General features: G+C 42.5%; 1 protein-coding gene across 1 annotated transcript in view; it reads right to left on the minus strand.

Annotated features, from left to right (window-relative positions):
• The window catches only part of dlg2 (discs, large homolog 2 (Drosophila)), a 284,548-nt gene that overhangs the window by 179,000 nt on the left and 83,799 nt on the right, over positions 1 to 21,749 (minus strand). Inside the window, exon 6 of the mRNA XM_076101603.1 lies at positions 18,867 to 18,901. Coding sequence (XP_075957718.1) covers positions 18,867 to 18,901 — 35 coding nt within the window. The remainder of the gene's footprint in view (positions 1 to 18,866; positions 18,902 to 21,749) is intronic.

Consider the following 21,749-nt stretch of genomic DNA (forward strand, 5'->3'; position numbering starts at 1 on the left):
GGTTTTTCTTTAAAAGCAACGTTGTTTGTGCACCTCTTTTCATCCAAATGGAGTCGGACGGGACGGCACAGAGTCAAGGTGAGCATTGTATATTTATATTTATATAGGGGATTTATATAGTCTTGGGCCATGTCCACATTACTCTGTTTCCATTTGAAAACACATATGTTTTGCTACGTTTACACTGAGCGTACACACTACACCGGAGTTTTCGAGCACCGAAAACAGAGGAGTTTGGAAACGCTCCCGAGGACGGATAAGTTTGAGAACTCCGGGTTGCGTCTTCGTGTGGACGGCGTAAACGCATACATTTGGAAACGATGACGTGTTCACTACTTGATTGGTCACGACGGGTCCTTCCCTGATTCGTCACTCCCCTATCACGTGACCCTAACCCGGAAACTCATAAACAACAACATTGATTACCGATCGACTACCAGGTTAATTTAACATGGAGAACTGATTACAGGTGTTGCTGACCTTGTTGTCTTTACTAGCAGCTGTTGTTCAGTTAAAGTCTGCATTATTACGGAGGAAACAGCTGTTATTGGAGCGATCAGTGAGCTGCGTGTCCTGCAGCGTTATCAGTGCTACGGAGCGGCCGTCTGAAGTCACGGATAGCGGCTTTAGGGAGGACGATGGACACAAAACGGAGGACTTTCCTGTCCTTATTAATGCTTATTTTGTTCTGCACAACTATTGTGAAGTCCACACACATAAACTATAAAGGAACAAAAGCAGCAATTACTCTCCAGTAGACAGAGACTTCAGCCACCAGCAGAGCTACGAGTGAGAACAGACAACGAAGAAATGGAGGAAACGAGTGAGAGACGTGTGTTGACCACATTTATGGATCCATAATCTAGTAAACCTTTATGTGTAAGTGTTGATTTTAAACTAAATTTGATGTAAGAGAGAGAGAGAGAGAGAGAGATAGAGGAAGACCCGCAGAGCTATAACTAAGTCTGAAAAATAAAACTTTCCACGAAATGTCTGTTTGAGTTTATAGAGGAAGATTTTAGAGAAGATCTTAAGTATCAAACACGACTTTTCATTATTAAAGACTACTTTATTACTCTGTCGTATTGTTTTTAACTAAGCAACCAATCTACTTCCTGTTTACACCGACACCCACGCGCATGCCCAGTGTACGTGAAGAGTCACGTGATATTAGTTTTCAGGCGTGTTCAGTTTGCCTCATCCAATTACTTCTGTTATTTAACTGGCTTCAAATGAGGCTTAACGTTCACACAGGCTCTCTCAGTAGTACATGTTTCCAACATTGCTCCAGCCTGTGGGCCTAGTGTGCAGCAATCCCTCATCCACTAAATCTCTCTAAAAAGTAAGAATTAGACTCATCAGTGTTCGAAACTCTGTCAAGTACTAAGTTACTGTCTGTTAGCTTGTGGAGGGTAAACATGTTATTTCCAGTACACTTTAAGCAGCTTATCTGGGAATGCCTCTGCATTTAATCTCATGTAGCACATATACAGAGATGAATATATGTAGTGACTAAGTCCTATATTTCGGTTGCTACTGGCTGCTGATTGGGCATAAATGTTTCGATGTCTATTCAGAAAACAATATTCAGTCTTTATCAATACTTTATATCAGGGGTCTTCAACGTTTTTCAGGCCAAGGACCCCCAAACTGATAGAGAGATGGAGCAGGGACCCCCGACTATATATATTGTATAAAATTGTAAACTGGGCCTAGTACCATGTATAAACATACCTCTTTATTGTGCATTCAATACTAAGCTATTCAAACAATACACAGGTTCATATATTCATGTTTTTATTTTAAACATGTGCAAGGTACAGTGAGTAGGGAGGCCGTGTACTGCCATTTATAAACATACCTTGTCAGCTGATACCAATGCCAATATCAACATTGTCTGTTAATTGCATGATAATCATCATACAAGCTATTCACACTGATGTTTTCATTTTAAACATAAATGTGGAAACGAGAATGAGTGATGGCCTATTAGTGCCACTGCCATGCATAAACATACCTGTTATGTTGCATACAATACTGAACTATTAACATAATGGACACATTCATGTTTGGAAAAAAAAATTGTCTAATCAACCAGAAATGCCGCGGACCCCCTGCAGTACCTCTGCGGACCCCCTAGGGGTCACGGACCCCCTGTTGAAGACCTCTGCTTTATATCATAGTAATCAGGGCTCGACAGTAAGGGTTGCCAGGCTGCCATTGGCAACCATTTTGAGAAATTGGCAACCAATTATTGGCCTTTGGTTCCCATCACTTTTTGACATAATAAAAAATAGGGACAGCAAAATGTGCACCCCAAAATAAATACATTTTTAATATTTGTTGCATGAGTTATATTTAAATTCTGCTGTTACAGTCAGAACAGAAACCAGACACTGTACGTGACAATGCTGCACGCGTGTTGGTGAGTTCACTCGAGTGCGCGCAGACATTTGTTTCAGAGATGATGGCCAAGCAAATTAAGTTGTTTGACTATGTAGTTAAACATTTAACTAACCCGTCAACATCACAAACAAATGGAAAAGGAAATTTGTGAATTCCCGGGAGGCAAAGTATCCCTGTATCTTATACTGCAAAGCATGTTAAGACGTTGATAGGTTACGCTTCAAGTTCACCAGTATAAGGTAGCACATCCTACAGAAACTAGACAAGCACTGGAGCTTTATTCTTTTATGTCACAATTTCATTATTATACTGGCATATATAACTGCATAGTGTCTTAACTCAAAACAGAAAGTGATTAAAAATAGCAAACACATTTTTAGAATATGAATGTTAAATAGCAATAGCAGTGATGCCACACACCACCCAGTTACACCACCTAGTGCTCGGAGGAATATTACACTTTCACACAAATCAAATATGGCTCCTTCTTCATCTGTATCCTGAACAGCATTACTGATTTATGTAGATATGAGCAGAAATTACAAAAAAACGTGCCAATGGATCAATCAATTAATATTGATCACAGAGAGTGAATGGGAACATTGCTGAGTCTAGCCCCTCTGCTGTGGAGGGAGGCAGACAACAAAGGAACGGAGAACTTGTTAAATGTGGTGATTCATCACCAACCATTGCAGCATTGAGCCAAATTAGAGTCAAGGTCTACACTGATATTTGTATTCGTCAGGTCTTGTTGGGCTGCCAGGAATGTAATGATTGTGTTTCTGCACACCACAACCAAACAAATGAAATAGAAAGGTCTAGAAGAGATAGAAATAGAAGATTCTATGTTGTCCATGAAGTGGGACAATATAGTGTAACATCAGCGCTTTGTGTGCAAGGTGTGGCATTATTGTAAGTAAAAACAATGGATGGTAAATGGACTGTAATTGCATTGTGCCTTTCTACTCTTCCGACCACTCAAAGCGCTTTTACACTACATGTCATTCACACCCATTCATACACTGATGGCACAGAGCAATTTGGGGTTAATTGTCTTGCCCAAGGACACATTGACATGGAGTAGCCGGGGATCAAACCGCCGATCTTAAGTTTATTCATACACTTATTGTCTAAGCCATGTGGGTGCTTTACTTACAGCCTACTATGCAAATGGAATATTTGCAATTAGAATGAGTTTTAAGCTATGAAATTGTGTTTTGCTTAAATAAGTACATAGGTTATGTCCCTATAGGCATACATTAATGTCTACAGTTCTATTTTTGGCGTTTCGACTCCAAACCTCACCCTCATATGTCATTATAATTTCTACTATACAATTCTGGGTGTCTTAAAATCTCAATGTCATGCTTTACTTTCAGGAGTCGTCCCTCTCCTGCTGAAGGTCAGTGTAGAAAGCTTCAAGTACTCTAATATATTTTAGTCTGAGGTTAACGTTGAGCTTCAACTTGAGGAGAGATTTCAGGAGGGATTCTGAGATGTTTGATAGATACTCTCTCACAATATGTATCCAGGATGTCAAACTGATTCAGCAGTGAAAACAGGTTAAAGAGATAAAGATAGAAGCTAAAGCTACAGATCATAGTTTTAAAGTGAACCACCACATCACCTGGAGATCCAGAATGAAGACAATGACTTGAAGTAACAACAGTGTTCCTGTAAAGCCGGGTAGGTCTCTATTCACTGTTACAATCATAAAAAAAGAAAAAGCAGCATGTGTTTACATTCAGTTGACCTTTAGTAGATAGCCTAGCATAGAAGTGCTAACATTAGTTTATTATGTGCTAACGTACTCTGCTAATGTTAGCTCCGTAGGTTTTTAAGTGGAAACGTATACCTCCTTCCAACCTCTCTGGGTAACAAGTATCACTATTCCACAATGTTTAACTTTAGCTTTTGCAGTAGTGAGTGATCAAAGCTTACACTGAGCCTACTTAGCAGGTTGCATTACCTAATAAAATGATAAAACCACATCATATTGTTAAGAGACGGCAGTTAGCCAATTGTACTCACAAAGCCTCCCAATTTTAGAAAAGGCTTATGTAACAAAAGAGCTGGTAAACACACATGCAGAAGAAACAAATAAATAGATCAACAAGTTTGCCTCCACTCGCTCACTGGTGTTCCCCACACCACTTCACCTTTCATACACACTACACATACTCCTGGGAGTCCCTTACCTGCATGTCTGATCTCAGAGCACAGTAGCATGCCAAAAACATGGCAGTACTGTGGTAACAGTACATGGAGCTGGTGGTATCTACTAAGTCTTCAACAATTAGAAACAAAGAGCAAAGGAACGCACAGCGGGATCAGATGAGACGGAGCAGGCACCATAAATGAGTGAGAGAAATACTGGGATTGTACCACACCGAGGTGGCAAGTTCTCTTTCGCTGTGGGGAAAATTAAAACACCAATAAAAAGCCCTTTGAGTTGATGCAAAGCTCAATGCGTCTCACAGGCAAACTGAACCGTCAAGAGGGGGGAGTGAAAATGTGCATCTGGCACAAAGAAGAAGAAAGCAAATGGAGAAAGGTCTGCTGGCGAAAGTGATCAACATCTTCAGGAACCAATGGAAATGGAAGGAAGATCAGAGGAAATTAGGCCAAACGTGAGGTGTGTGTCCACAAAGATGTGATGTGAATAATGTTTGGCATACTGTATGAGTAGTGTGTAGCATGTTGCACACACAGCATTACATAACAAGCAATACCCCACACTGTTACTACCACAGAGCTGTGAAGAAGAGCACTACGTCACCAATGCAGTTTCAACAGAGAGGGTGAGAGTGTTAAAGAAGAGAAGAGAGAATTACTGAGACGTCTTGTCTACATATTGTCACACAAACATTATGGGATACAACTTTCTATAATGCCCATGCATTATAAACATATTTATAATGTGTTTTAATCTACATATAGCACTGTAAAATTATAGTAAAACATATTTTCAATATTCATAACACATCATACAGCATTATATAGGATCATACTGTATTATAATTCATATATATACCTGTATATGTTTATATTAGTGCTGGGCAACGATTAAAATATTTAATCGCGATTAATCGCATGGATTTTTTGCGATTAATCGCGATTAATCGCATTGTTATGGCAAAGTTCAATAATGAATTCGAAAGTAGTGTATTGCGCACTTTTATCTTGAAAGTACTGCTATATGAACAAAAGTGCAATAACATTTGGTTTGCAAACACTTTAAACAAATAAGGTTATTTTTAACAGCAGTATTCCCTTTACACAGTAGCAGTTATACAGTTATAATGATTCTGATAATAGATAACTTTATCTTTATGTGTGTAAGAGATGCAATTTAAATATACACCTTGAAAACTGCAAACCTATCTACTTCTTTTTTTATGTTTGTTAAATTCTCAGTAGCGATAACTAAATTATGCTTATTATACATATTACAAACAAAAACACTTTAAAAACTCGACAATATGTATTTTAATATTGTCACTGTTGTAAATTGTTTGATTGCATGATTTACTTTTATTGTGAAGAGCATGACAACGGAAGTGCTTTTACTTTGAAGAGACAGGAAGTAGAATGGTACGTGTTCTTGACGCTAACAATGTTGATACATAGAAAACCACATGTCGGGTGCAAGAGCGCGTTGTGTTCACTGTAACACTGTAATACTGCAGTTCAGACAGTAAAGTGTTCCGTTCAAACAAGACGTGTCTTGTTCCTCATGAGAAGCTCCACTTCACAACAGTCACGTTTGATCTGTAACGAGACATGTGTGTGTGTGTGTGTGTGTGTTTGTGAGACAAGAGTGAAGGACAGTGACGGAGTGTAGGAGGGGTTCCGGACCCAAGGGGAAGAAGGAAGAAGGAAGTGACGCCACACGAACACAGCTGTTCACTGCTTGCTGCCTGATTCTTGTGTTAAAAATGTCTGCTTAATAATAAATTTAAAAAACTGCGTTAACGCGCGATAATATAATTGTCGGCGTTAATTAATTAATGCGTTAACGCGATAATAAAGCCTTAACTTGCCCAGCACTAATATACTATATATATATACTACTGCTGGGCAAGTTAAGGCATTAATTAATTAACGCCGACAATTATATTATCGCGCGTTAACGCAGTTTTTTATTTATTTATTGTTACATTTTTAACAGAAGAACTGGCAGGCCGGCCAGCCGGCAGCGAGCGGTGAACAGCTGTTTGTGTGGCGTCTCTTCAGTCTCTTCCTGTTTCCTTCACCTACATTCCCCTGGGTCCTAAGTCCCTCCATGTACAGCTTCTTATCACCCTCTATGTACCAACGTACATTTATAACAAATACCACACATATTACGGTAATCAGCATTGCATATGTGTCTGACCAAAATACCCCAAAAAGCAAAAAGGAAATGATTCATTTCAATTATTTTTTCAGAGTTTTTTAAAGTGTTTTTGTTTGGAATATGTATAATAAGCATATCATTTAGTTATCGCTACTGAGAATTGATCAACCATAAAAATATGACGTAGATAGGTTTCAGTTTTCAAGGTGTATATTTCAAATTGCATCTGTTACACACATGAAGATAAAGTTGTGAACACCGGCTAAATATCTATTATCAGAATCATTATAACTGTATTTTAACTGCTACTGTGTAAAGGGAATACTGCTGTTAAAAATAACCTTATTTGTTTACCTCTTAATCTCGGAGCCGATTTTGAGGTCTCTGAGCGAAAAAGCATAGCCCTACAAAACTGACCATAGTTCTGTAACTACAAGGTCGATTTTAATAATTTTTGTTGATATAATCAGATCACAACACCTGTGACATAGTTTAGATAGGTAATATTGTGTATATGTTGCTGGTTAATATAGTAAAATAAGACATTACACAGCTGAAATTGAAAATATTCAGCTTCGCCTGGAAAAAATGCACTTTCATTGATAAAAGGTTATTGAAATAATGCAGCTAGCTCCCTAAAACTTTCCCAAGTCATAGCATAACTGATCAGTAGTTATTAAAAAAAGCTTAAAGTGGAATAAAGTGGAATAAAGTTAAGAATAAGAGGTTTTAGTACAAAGCGGTCAGCCGAGGTCATCATTTTCGAACCAGCTGTTGCAGCTCTTACATTGTACTTTTATACACTATATAACTATATATTTCACTTTCTTTATCACTCATATGATTCAATACATCCAAATACAGATAATAGGAATCATATTCATATTCATAACATCATCAGAGCCAGTTTTGGCTGTCATCTGTAGGATTTTCTCAGTTCATGTGTGTGTATGTGGCTGGATCTCAGCCTATCCTCGGTCGATTTCAAAAAATAACCCCTCCTTCGACGCGTCAGAGTCTGAGGAAGACCTCTGTCGAGTTTGGTGGTGATCGGCAGAAGTTTCAAGCAATCAAGTTGCCAGAAGTGACGCGTGTACCCCGGCGGAAATTTCCGGTCGCAGGCAGTCTGACCACTCGCCCAAGCCTGCTTGACCGCTCTTATTCTGGAAACAAGTCGGAAGTCAACAGTATGCAGTTGGCAACAAGGACTACAGCTTTGGAACGGAAATTCTGCAACGTTATTATCCATATTTTTCATAAAACTTGGGCGCATACCTACGATTTTTTTCGGCGGAGTGCAGCACGAAGGTATGTTTGATCACTCACAACTGTTTAGTGTTTATACGGATCGGAAAACAGAAGTTAGTTACGTGTTCGGCCACGTGTGCTAATGCTATTAAATGCATTGCATGACTTGGTAGCCGTTAGCATGAGGGTACAAACATTGATTTGCGGTACGATTTCTGGCCCGGATTTGGTGCTTTTATGCCACGATTTTTTATGCTTATGTGAGTAGCCTATAGTTGTGTTTGGAGTGTGTAAGAAGTGACTTATATGATGTTGTTGCCCATACGTTGCTGTTTCATCCAAAAAAAAAAGTAGCCACGTACATGCTACTGGCTAATAATCATGCTATTTTCCGCATTTGAGTTTGAGGGGTTCTGAGCCCGTGAGCCCCCAAATTTGGGGGCGGCGAGAATAAGAGGTTTTAAGTGTTTGCAAACCAAATGTTATTGCACTTTTGTTCATATAGCAGTACTTTTAAAATAAAGGTGCGCAATACGCTACTTTTGAATTCATTATTGAATTTTGCGCATAACAATGAGATTATTCGCAAAAAAATCATGCGATTAATCGCGATTAAAAATTGTAATCGTTGCCCAGCACTAATATATATATATATATAAATATTGTTATTATGCATTATAATTATAGTGTGATTGCTATAAATGGTCATAGTTTACTTTAATTAGAGTGAAAAAAATCATTTATCATTAAATACATGCAAGAACAACACAAAATGTAAGCAAACAATGTTCACATAGAGTCACTCATAATCACATTATTACTATAATACTAAACTATACTAATGATTATAACTAATTGGACAGTGCTATAAGCAGATTACAACCATAAGTATGTTTATGATGCATTATAGACATGGGCGTCATAGATAGTGTTACTCAATTTTATGAGATACTGAGCCAACACACATTAACTAAGAACCACTATTAATGACTCGTCGGTATCCTGTGATTATTAGCGGCTGTGTAAATTGCATGACAGTGTACTCTGTATCATCAGCAGTAATGGAGGCTCGCCACTTTCTATAAACACGTTTCTATAAATTATGATATAAGGCTTAATAAGCTTCATGGGAAATGATCAGTGACGCTACATCACACAGGAAAACCATCAGGTTTAATTAACCGCCATAACAAGATCAGATGTGTGGATCTGTCTGATTACCTCAGCAGGTACCTGACTGATCAATTACGTTATACGCTCACTTTGCAGAAAATTAAAAGGAGCATCACATCACAAAGCCGAGGAAAAAAAATAAACCTTGTGAGTCTTAATAAGTTGTGAAAAGTGGAGATTTAACTGGATAAGTGAGCACAAAACGCGTCCACAAAGCAATGATCAGGATATGGACATATAACATTCACTAATGCTGTGGTTTTACACCTTTTGTAACTTAAGGCCCACTTCTGACTGACGACCACCTTCCCAAATAAATTAGAAAAAAACATAAAATGACAAAAACAGAGAAGAAATAACCTGGGCTGTAAATATATGTTATGCCACAGCTGTATGAGAGAAATAAATATTCTGCTTATAGGGCTGTACCGAATATCAGTTTTTACACACAAAGCTTTGACTGAGGTTTTTGAATGAAACTTTGAATGTCTTTTTATTTGTGTTATGGTGTTTATATAATGTAATTTATGGTGATGTTAGATTGCTGCTTTACTGCCGCACAATACAAGCATTTCTGTTTTTTGACTGCAGTGGAAATGTTGTTTTTGGAAGACTAGATGTCAATAATAATAATAACTCCTCCGCGAATCGCCACCTTATCGTGGTGGAGGAGTTTGTGTGGCTCAGTGATCCTGGGAGCTATGTTGTCCGGGGCATTAGCCCCTGGTAGGGTCTCCCAAGGCAAACAGGTTTCAGGGGAGAACCCAGACTAAGAGCGGTTCAAAACGACCCTAATGATAAGCAGCCCACGGGCTATAGTCACCTCGCCCGGACCAGGGAAACCGGGGAACCCTCCCGGAGCCAGACCCAGGAGGGGAGCTCGTAGGCGAGTGTCTGGTGGCCGGGCCTTTGCCCATGGGGCCCGGTCGGGCTCAGCCCGAATAAACACCATGGAGCAGCCACCCTGTGGACCCACCACCCGCAGGGACACGCATCGGGGTCGGTTGCTATGCAGACCGGGCGGTGGGTCGGGCGGGAGGCCCGGGCATGCCGATCGTCGGCGACATAGACTAGCTCTAGGGACGTGGAACGTCACCTCGCTAGCGGGGAAAGAGCCGGAGCTGGTGCAGGAGGTGGAGCGATACCAGCTAGAAATAGTTGGACTCACCTCCACACACAGCGTTGGCTCTGGAACCAAGCTCCTGGAGAGGGGTTGGACTTTGTCCTTTTCCGGAGTTGCCCAGGGTGAGAGGCGCCGGGCGGGAGTGGGGATACTCACGAGCCCCCGGCTGAGCGCCGCTGTGTTGGAGTTCTCCCCGGAGAGCGAGAGGGTCGCCTCCATGCGCCTACGGGTTGCGGGGAGCAAGGCTCTGACTGTGGTTTGTGCTTATGCACCAAACAGCAGTTCGGAGTATCCGGCCTTCTTGGAGTCGGTGGGAGGGGTTCTGGAAAGGGCGCCGCCTACCGACTCCATAGTTCTCCTGGGGGACTTCAACGCTCACGCGGGCAATGACGGAGAAACCTGGCGGGGGGTGATTGGGAGGAACGGCTTGCCCGATCTGAACCCGAATGGTGTTTCGTTATTGGACTTCTGTGCTTGCCACGGTTTGGCCATAACGAACACTATGTTCGAACATAAGGTGGCTCATAAGTGTACCTGGTACCAGAACACCTTAGGCCGGAGATCAATGATCGACTTTGTAATCGTATCATTTGATTTGTGGCCGTATGTCTTGGACACTCGGGTGAAGAGAGGAGCAGAGCTGTCAACTGATCACCACCTGGTGGTGAGTTGGATCAGATGGCAGGGGAACCGGTTGGAAAGACCCGGTAAACCCAAACGTGTAGTGAGGGTGAACTGGGAACATCTGGCGGAGGACCCTGTCTGGGAGGTCTTTAACTCCCACCTCCAGAAGAACTTCTCACACATCCCGAGGGAGGTTGGGGACACGGAATCCGAGTGGACCATGTTCAAAGCCTCTATTGTGGACGCGGCCGCTAGAAGCTGTGGCCGGAAGGTCATCGGTGCCTGTCATGGCGGCAACCCGAGAACCCGGTGGTGGACACCGGAGGTGAGGGAAGCCGTCAAGCTGAAGAAGGAGACCTTCAAGGCCTGGTTGGCCCAGGGGTCTCCTGAAGCAGCTGACAGGTACCGGCAGGCCAGAAGGGCTGCAGCTGTGGTGGTCGCGAATGCTAAAACTCGGGCATGGGAGGAGTTCGGGGAGGCCATGGAGAAGGACTTTCGGTTGGCCTCAAGGAGGTTCTGGCAAACCATCCGACGGCTCAGGAAGGGAAAGCAGGGCTTACCCCAGGCTGTTCTCAGCAGGGGGGGGGAACTGCTAACCCGGACGGAGGACATCGTCGGGCGGTGGAAAGAGCACTTTGAGGAACTCCTAAACCCGACCAACATGTCCTCTGCAGAGGAGGCAGCGCCTGAGGACCTAGGGGGAGGCTCACCCATATCCCTGGCAGAGGTCGCTGAGGTAGTTAAAAAGCTCCTTGGTGGCAAGGCGCCGGGGGTGGATGAGATCCACCCTGAGATGCTGAAAGCGCTGGACATAGTTGGGCTGTCTTGGCTGACACGCCTCTTCAATGTCGCATGGGGGTTGGGATCAGTGCCCATGGAATGGCAGACCGGGGTGGTGGTTCCCATCTTCAAAAAGGGGGACCGGAGAGTGTGCTCGAATTACCGGGGTATCACACTACTCAGCCTCCCGGGGAAGGCTTATGCCAGGGTGCTGGAAAGGAGGCTCCGACCGCTTGTCGAACCTCAGATTCAAGAGGAGCAGTGCGGATTCCGTCCCGGCCGTGGAACAGTGGACCAGCTCTTTACCCTCGCAAGACTACTGGAGGGGCTCTGGGAGTTTGCCCAACCAGTCTACATGTGCTTTGTGGACTTGGAGAAGGCTTTCGACCGGGTCCCTCGGGGGGTCTTGTGGGGGGTGCTGCGGGAGTATGGGATGCCGGACCCGTTACAACGGGCGATCCGGCAGCTGACATGGCTCCCCAAACCATCACTGACTGTGGGAACTTCACACTGGATTTCAAGCAACTTGGATTTTGCTCCTCTCCAGCCTTTCTCCAGACTCTGGCGCCTTGACTTCCAAATGAAATACAACAATACAATACAACCCCATAGAGAATTTGTGGGGTATTGTGAAGAGGAAGCTGAAAGACACCAGACCCAACAATGCAAATGAGCTAAAGGCCGCTATTGAAGCATCCTGGGCATCCATAACACCTCAGCAATGCCACAGGCTGATTGCCTCCATGCCACGCCGCATTGATGCTGTAATCCGTGCAAAAGGATTCCCAACCAAGTACTGAGTGCATTAATGGACATTTTCTAATGTTTGATTTTGTTTTGCTGTTATCAATCTTTTTTTTAACTTGGTCTGAGGAAATATTCTAATATTTAGAGATAGGATATTTGAGTTTTCTTAAGCTGTAAGCCATAATCAGCAATATTAATAGAATAAAAGGCTTGCAATATTTCAGTTGATTTGTAATGAATCCAGAATGCATGACATTTTTGTTTTTTTAATTGCATTACAGAAAATAAAGAACTTTATCACAATATTCTAATTTTCTGAGACAGTCCTGTATATATACAGTATATATATATATATACAGTATATACAGTGTATATATATATATGTATATATATATATATATATATATATGTATATATATATATATATATATATATGTATATATATATATATATATATATATGTATATATATATTCAAGAAGCCTAGTAGTAGTACCAACGTCTCTGTGTAGTCAACAACTACACATAAAATAAATAAAGTACACATCAATTATATTTTAACAATTATTATTTTCAGTTTTCAAATTTAACTGGATGGATTATAAATAATTCGTAGAAATACATAAATAAATATTCTTCTCATTTCAAGTAAAATAAGGACTGAATTAAAGAATAACTGACATAACAGAAAGCTTTTGAAAAAATGTGCATCTTAAAATAAAGTAATTCATTTTCGAAAAATTGATTTCACTGAATTGTCCTGCAGCTTTAAATTCAGTTCATTCAGGTGTGAAGTGATGTCAATAATACAGCCACAATATTATATTTTTCTCATCTAAAAAGAGAAATCAGTGTGCATGGACTTTATCTGTGGTTATTAACACTTGTTTCAGCTCTATTCTCTCTGTTAACATCATTGAACAGTGAATTCATGTGTTAGGATTCTGATCATTTTGGGTTCTTAGGTTTATTTTCTGCGTCTTCATTTCAGATGTGAGAGGATATGTTTGTTCAAAAGAGTTGTGCTTTGCCTCGTAGTGCGCTTCATTTGCCGCTTTTATCAATAGTTACGGTTTCTGAACATATGAGACATGCTGGTTTTAACTGCCTGTGGGAAGAATTAACCTATAAGATTCTGTTCATTATTGCTTATAAATTCTGTTCTCTCTGAACACATTTCTTTTTGGAGAACGTCATGTGAGATAACTTCTCTGATTAGCGCAATTCTCCTGCTCTTCTTTCTATATCGTCGTCTCAGCCCCGTGTGTCACGGTGTGTGTAAATCTCACTCGAGTCGGGAAACTTGTCAGACTACCCATATTTGATTGGCTGAGCTGCATCACGTGATGTGATTCACAACGCATTGGTCGGTGTGTTTCCTGCACTGCTGAACAAGTGCCGTAACGGCTGAATAACCTGTGTCGGTTAAAGTATAAACTCGCTTTCTAAAATGTAGATTTCCAAATTATATATCGGTTTGAGATACTGGGTCCGGATGCAACTGCGTCTGGGTCCAGACCGCGGTCCACCAGTTGGGGACCCCTGCTTTAGAGCTTTTACGGGTGCAGGGTTGTTGAATAGCTGCACTAATAAGATTATCTAATATAATCCATAATTATTGACAAAAGTTCAGCTCAATTCAAATTCATGATCATTTTGTAATCTGTGATTGAGCCGTAGTGAACAGCCTGACAGACCACTGTAAGTACTGTAGATCTAGATGTAAAATGATTTCAATGTCATATAGCAGCTGCAGCACCGGGCTCAGCTTGTCTTGATGCCACATTTGCTTTGCAGCTAGCTCACACCTAAGGACAGCTGAGGTAGCTTTAGGCAACAGAGTGGATAGATTTGACCTGGTGTGTACCAACACTGTGCACCAAAGCTTTACGACTAAGACAATACGTTGTGAGGGTCAAAGTCATAAGAAAGAGCTTTTCTGTACCAGCAGGTGGTGGAACGGACCTTAACTTTGAGCTGTGCATATGTTGCTATGCTTTCAACAATTTTTGGACATAAACAGGCCCCTTAAAAGAAGAGGAAGCATCCTCAGTAATAAAGAGAATGAATGCACTCCTACAACATGATGCTGACATTACACTTCTATATGTACTGTTGTGTGTTCCTTCCTTTCTCATTTGGAGTTATAAGGTTTACACTACAACATGCATCTTGCTTTGGGAGGTGAGCTCACAGTGGTGGATGTGGGAAGATGCACCAGTCTGTAAACTGAATGTAGGCGGAGGTTTTAAAGATGTTGTAAAGAATATATTTTTGGTTCCAGCCTGCTGTTACCGTGGTAACTGTCCCATCGATTCAGCAGCATTAGTGAACAGAGAACCAAACAAATCCCCCGCCTCCAACATTTCATATTTATTTATTTCTTCCCCAGAGAGTGTGACGTTGAGCTGGAGGAGGAAGAGGAGGAGAGAGGTTGTTTCGATGAGTGGAGAAGAAAGGTAGAGGAGGAAATCTGGGGGTGGATGAGTTGGAATGATGCCATGAAACTGTTCAGAAGTGACTGAATTTGGCGTCCTTAACACAGCCATTGACTTGGCGCGGCTAAATCCACAGGATACCTAGCACCATGGGTACTGAGAGACAACTCAGCAGGAAAGAACTGTCTGAGCTCCACCTCTCCAGGGTCCAGTATTGACCTGGGCTGAAGCCACTGAATCCTTCAGTAATGCAGGGCTGCAATCATCTTTAAATTACACAATACTATATAATTTATATCGTAACAAAATCATTATTATCTATTCATCATTTCAAATCACTCATTTAACAATTAATGTGTTTTATATGTTTTCTGCAATTAATATCGACTACATTTTATGTACAACAAAAATATTCATAACTATCACAACATATGAATTATACACTATGTTTCTATTTGTGCTCCAATGAGGTAAGCTAGAAACTATCAGTATCACAGAGTATCTTTTACTCTGTGTCACGATTAGGCTCCGCCTCCTGTGTTTCTGTCTGTGTGTGGCTCCGCCCTGGTCTCCTCCCGGCTCCCACCTGATTTCTCATTCACTACACCTGCGCTCAATCACCTTCCCCTGGTTTTTCCCTCGACCAACCCCACACATACTGTATATACAGTACTCGCCTGTCCCGGGGCCAGATTGTCTTTGTTCTACCCCATGTGTTCATCACCTTCCAGCAGTATTCTCTTGTGTGAGTTTCTATGGTTTGTTACTTTATATACAATATATACACAATATAATAAAATACAATAAAATAACAGAGCAGGGCCTATTCAATTTAAGAAAATAAAGTAATAAAAATGCACAGTATATACACTAAATAGAATCGTATTAAATGAACTAAGTAGGAAAAAATAAACTAAACAGTAGTGCACAAGATCGCCAACAGCAGCAACAACAGTATAGCAGTGTTATAGTCTTGTGTGTGATCTGGCCAGAGGTGATTTATTATAGAGTCTAATAGCAGTGGGCAGGAATGTTCTCCTGTATCGGTCCTTGTGACAGCGGAGCTGGATGAGTCTGTTGGAGAAAGTGCTCCGCTGCCCCTGCAGTAGGTGGTGGAGAGGGTGGTCTGGGTTATCCAATATGGATAATAGTTTCTTCAGTGTCCTCCTCTCTACCACCTCTTCCAGATAGTCTTGTTTGCAGCCAATGATGGAGCCGGCCTTCTTAATCAGTTTATTAAGTCTGTTGGTGTCTCCGGCTCCAATGCTGCTCCCCCAGCAGACTACGGAGAAGTACAGTGCACTGGCCACAACAGACTGGTAGAACATCTCCAACATCTTGCTGCACACATTGAAGGATCGAAGTTTCCTCAAGATAAAGAGTCGACTCATCCCCTTCTTGTACACAGTGTTGATATTGGCCTTCCAGTTCAGTCTGCTGTCGATGGAGACACCCAGGAACTTGTACTCCTCCACCATGTGCACATCCTCTCCCAGAACTCTCAGCGGTTGCGGAGCCGTCGTCTTCCTCCTGAAGTAGACTACCATCTCTCTGGTCTTGGCCACGTTCAGAAGCAGGTGATTTCTACCGGCCCACTCCACAAAGTCATCCACTACTGCCCTGTACTCCTCCTCCCGTCCGTCCCTTATACACCCGACCACTGCAGAGTCATCAGAGAACTTCTGCAGATGGTATGACCCCGAGTTGTACTGGAAGTCAGTGGTGTACAAGGTGAACAGGAAGGGAGACAGAACAGTTCCCTGTGGGGCTCCAGTATCACTGACCACCGTATCAGACAGCACACGGCCCAGTCGGACAAACTGTGGTCTGCCTGTGAGGTAGTCAGTGATCCAGGAGACGGTGGACGAGTTAACCCCCACCACCCGCAGCTTCTCACTCAGTAGCACTGGTTGGATGGTGTTGAATGCACTGGAGAAATCAAAGAAAGTGATTCTCACAGAGCCACCGGTTCTATCCAGGTGCGACTGAGCTCGTTGCAGCAGGTAGATGATGGCGTCGTCCACCCTCACATGAGGCTGGTATGCAAATTGCAGAGAGTCCAGTGATGATTTCACCTGCGGACAGAGGTGGGCCAAGACCAGCCTCTCCAGCACCTTCATCACATGTGATGTGAGGGCAACTGGTCGGTAGTCATTGAGGCCAGATGTCTTCTTAGGTACAGGAACCAGGCACGACGTCTTCCACAGCACCGGGACTTCCTCCTGCTTCAGGCTCAGGTTAAAGAGGTGTTGAAGGACATTAGACAGCTGGATGGCGCACGTCTTCAAGTCCCTGGGGCTGATGCCATCAGGTCCCGCAGCCTTTCCTTGATGGAGTCGCTCCAGCTGTCTTCTCACCTGGCCAGTCGTCACAGAGAGGGGGGGTCATAGTGTCAGTGGTGGAAGAGCCCTTTGATGTTGAGGGCTCTGAGTCCATGCAGCTCACCAGGGGGGACAGAGGGGGGAGTGGGGGAGGCAGCCGAGGTGTTTGGGAGATGTGGTGTGTGGAGGAGACGCACATTTTTGCCTTCAGCCTGCATACATCACGTTCTCTCCAAAACTCCCTTAAAGCGACAGCGCTTTCTTCTAAAGGGTCAGTACACCAACTTTCTTCCCTTTACAGTTAGCAAGCATACCGTTCAGTAGTTAATAACATTACCTACTGAAGTAATACAAATATGAATGAACTTAAACACATATTTAAAGCAAATGATTTTACATAGACACACTGATAGTAAATTAGCAAGAAATATGAAATGACATATTTCAGTGCGCTACACCCTCCCCCACTAAAAATAATAAAATGTTGGCAACACATTTTTCTTTGGGTGGTATCACCATTAGTTGAACATCAAGATTTGAACATCGTGAAATGAGTACTGACTAGTATACAGTTACATAATCATACATAATAGCTACACATCTGATGACTACCACAGCATGACTACAGGATAGATAGGCAACTATTTATTTTCCTGTCTGGTTGTATTGTCTTAATCTTTCGGTACATTGGTAGGCCTCCCAAGTCCATTAAGTCACATATGGCAATATCTACCATTCCAACATACTTAACGTACATTAACATTATACATGCTTTAAGGTGTAGTACTATTACTCACAGAATACCTTTTGTGTCGCCTTGTTACATTGTAACACCACTTTTTCTGCAAATAAACTTGTGCTTTTTCTTTCAGTTTCAAGAAATGAATTTCTGAATGACTAATGAATTACTGCAACCGTATTACTTAACAAATATTCAAACAAATAAAAATACTCAAATTCACGTTAGCTGTGTTCCTGACTATGAACTCAAACACTATGTTCAATTCTCTACTTTCTCAACTGTGTAACACTAGGTTTCCCTAATTCACTATACGTAAGGATACACCTTGGTTGGCGTGTCCTTGTAGAACGTCTGACTCTCTCAGGTTCATGGTCGTCCTCTGAAGACACTGCATCCTTTTCATACACTTGGTGTTCTGGTTCTTCCTCAGAATCTGAGTGTTGACTCTGCCTCATCTCCTGCTCCTGAAGTATTGTCTCCCCCATTTGACCTCTGTCCTGAGTAGTGTCCTCATCCTGTGGCTGACTTCTTTCATTCTGAATGGGTCTTTCAGCCTGAGTTTCTACTCTGGAAAGTCGTTTCGTCGTGGGCTTGAAGACTGGAGCTTGAGGGTTAAGGTGAGTCTTTTGACTATGTCCAGGCACCCACAAAGCATATTCTTCCTCGCTTGAACTCTCAGAGTCTCCATGGTAAGTCTGAGCCTTTACTCTCGGTTTTGGATTGTTATTCTTCTCTTTCTTATGGTCCTTATTTCTTTCTTTCTGGTATTTGATGCTCTGTTCATCAACAAGGTAAGGACAAGGTAACAGAAGATTTCTGTGTAGGATTCTCTCTACCTTCTCCATCCAGAGGTTTCACAATATACACAGGACTGTTTGCTCCTCTTCTGTCTTTGACCACATGTACTTTGTTTTCCCAGTAAGCACGTATCTTTCCTGGTCCTCCTCTCTCGGACAGGTTTCTGATCAGTACATGGTCGCCAGGTTCAAGTACAGAACTCCATGCTCTCTGGTTGTAGTGTTTCTGTCCTCTTTCACTAGCTTTTCTCATGTTTTCCTGTGTACTGTTATAGGCCTCCTGCATTGACCCTCGCCATTTCTCAGCATATCCCGCATGCGACTGTTTACTGGCTTGTTCTCTGGGAAACATCAGATCAATGGGTAAAGTAGGCTCTCTACCAAACAGCAGGAAAAAAGGGGAAAATCCTGTTAATTCATGGACAGTGGAGTTATATGCATGAACCACTTTGTTCAAATGGTCTCTCCAGTTAGGTTTTTGTGTCTCTTCCAATGTCCGGAGCATACTCAACAAAGTTCTGTTAAATCGCTCAGCTGGGTTGGACTGAGGATGATACGGAGTTGTCCTTGAATGTCGTATCCCATTGTAGCTTTGCAGTTTCTTAAACAACTCATTTTCAAATTCCCTTCCCTGGTCGTGGTGAATTTTGGCTGGGAAGCCGAATCTCAAAATATAGTCATCAAAGATCTTGCGTGCAGCTGTCTTGCCTGACTTATTTGGTGTAGCATAAGCCTGTGCAAACTTTGTAAAGTGGTCAATTATCACCAGAATGTATTCCACACCACCTTTGCTTCTCTCCAGGTGTAGATAATCAATGGAAATCATTTCAAAAGGTGCTGATGTCGTTATGCTCTGCAGAGATGTTCTTGTTTGTCTGTTTGGTTTTTTCTGTTTCAAGCACCGGCACACTTTTGTCACATAATGTTCAATTTCCTCTCTCATTTTTGGCCAAAAGAATCTCTCTCTGGCTAAAGATATCATCCGGTCAGCTCCTAAATGTCCCATTTCCTCATGTAGTTGCTGATAGATCAGTGACTTGAGCTTTTCAGGAACCACAAGCTGGATTCTGGAGTTTGTCTTTCGTCGCAGGATTCCATCCTTGTCCAAGTGAAGACGAGGCCAGTCTCTCAGGAGGCGTTTCACTGTCATTGACTCTTTGATCTTATCTCGGTATCTCAGGTGTTCGTTCTGTTGTTTTAGAGTGATGACTCTGCTTATCACTTCATCCTCTCTTTGACTTGCCTGAATCTCTTCTACTGGTATTGGTTTTACAGTAGTTTCGCATGTAGTGGTCAGTTCAGGTAGCACATCTACATTACATGTGATGGCTGAGATCCAATCAGTGTCACCCTTGTTCTGAGCTCGCAGTCCTTCTCCAACTGCTGCGATGTCATCTGGTTCACACTGCTCTGTGCATTCTTTCATCATCTGGTCCATTTCTGCTGGTTGACGGGATAAGAAGTCTGCATCGCGGTTGACAATTCCTGGTCTGTATTTCAGAGTGAAGCGGAAATCTGCTAACTCTGACACCCAGCAATGTCCCACCGCATTTAGTTTTGCTGTCTTCATCACATACGTCAGGGGGTTATTATCGCTGTACACAGTGAAGTGAGGGGCATGGAAGAGATAATCCCGGAATCGTTCAGTTACAGCCCATTTGAGAGCTAAGAATTCCAGCTTCCCTGAATGGAGTCTGTAATTCTTCTCTGTGGGAGTGAATGTTCGCGATCCGTATCCTATCACTCTCAATGCTCCTTCTTGACGCTGATACAAAACGGCTCCAAGACCTTCCTCAGACGCATCAACATGTAGCACCAATGGCTTCTCAAGATCAGGATATGCCATTACTGGAGGATCTGACAGTGTGTCAACCAGTCTATCCAACACCTGCTGATGTAGTGCTGTCCACTCCACTGGCTGAGATGGAGGTAGCTGGGGAGAATGACGGCCTCGACCCTTCTTTATCTGTTTCTTCTCAGTCTTTGGGTGCGACAGTAGCTCATAAAGAGGCTTGGCAATCCTGGAAAAATCAGCAATGAATGACCTGTAGTAGCCCAAGAAGCTAACCAGGGATCTCACCTCTCTGACTGTTTTTGGTTTTCTTTTTTTCAGAGCTTGAACAGCTCTACCTCTGTCGGGTTCATTCGATATCCCTCCTCTGAAATGACACGTCCCACGTAGCAAACTTCCTTTTTAAAGAAGTCACATTTTTTTGGTCTGAGTTTGATGATTCCACAGTTCTTTTGCCTTTGCAGCACCTTCCTCACATTCTCTACATGGAGGTCAAAGTTCTTACTAAACACCAAGACGTCATCAAGGTAAGGCACGCATACCTCATCTCTCAGGTCTCCAAGGCAACCCTCCATGTACCGCTGGAACGTAGCAGGAGCATTTGTCAGTCCAAAGGGGATCCTGAGCCATTCATATAATCCCCAGGGCGTGATGAAGGCGGTGCAAGTCCGGCTCTCTTCACTGACAAAGCCCTGATGATAGGCTTTACCTTGATCAAGCACTGTGAACCATGAGTTTCCTCCAAGATTCTCCAAGATTTCCTGGATTCTTGGGATGTGGTGTCGATCAGGATGTGTCTTTTCATTTAGCTGTCGATAGTCTACACAGAGTCTGATAGTAGAATCCTTTTTCCTCACAATCACGATCGGTGATGAGTAGGAAGTGGTTGACTTCTGGATCCATCCTCTGCTGAGGAGGTCATGTATGTGTTTTTTCACTTCCTCATACAGGTGACGTGGGATGGAATTGTATTTCTTTGTCACTGGGATGTCATCCTTCAAACATATTTTCATCTGCAGATCAGGAATGCATCCAGTGTCCCAATCATCCCTCGCGAAAACTTCACTCTCTTCCCTCAGCATCTGTCTCACTTTGTGTTGCTGCTCTGATGTTAGGTGGGAGAGATCGACAGGTGGATCCCAGAGTTGCTTTTCTGGTTTACTTTCATTACAACTTCCGACTGTTGTTTCCTGACATGGTCTCACTTGTTCATTTTCGCT

This window comes from Anarhichas minor, unplaced genomic scaffold (genome assembly GCF_050575085.1).
Source record: "Anarhichas minor isolate MPS153535 unplaced genomic scaffold, ASM5057508v1 ptg000027l, whole genome shotgun sequence".
Classification (NCBI taxonomy): Eukaryota; Metazoa; Chordata; class Actinopteri; order Perciformes; family Anarhichadidae; genus Anarhichas; species Anarhichas minor.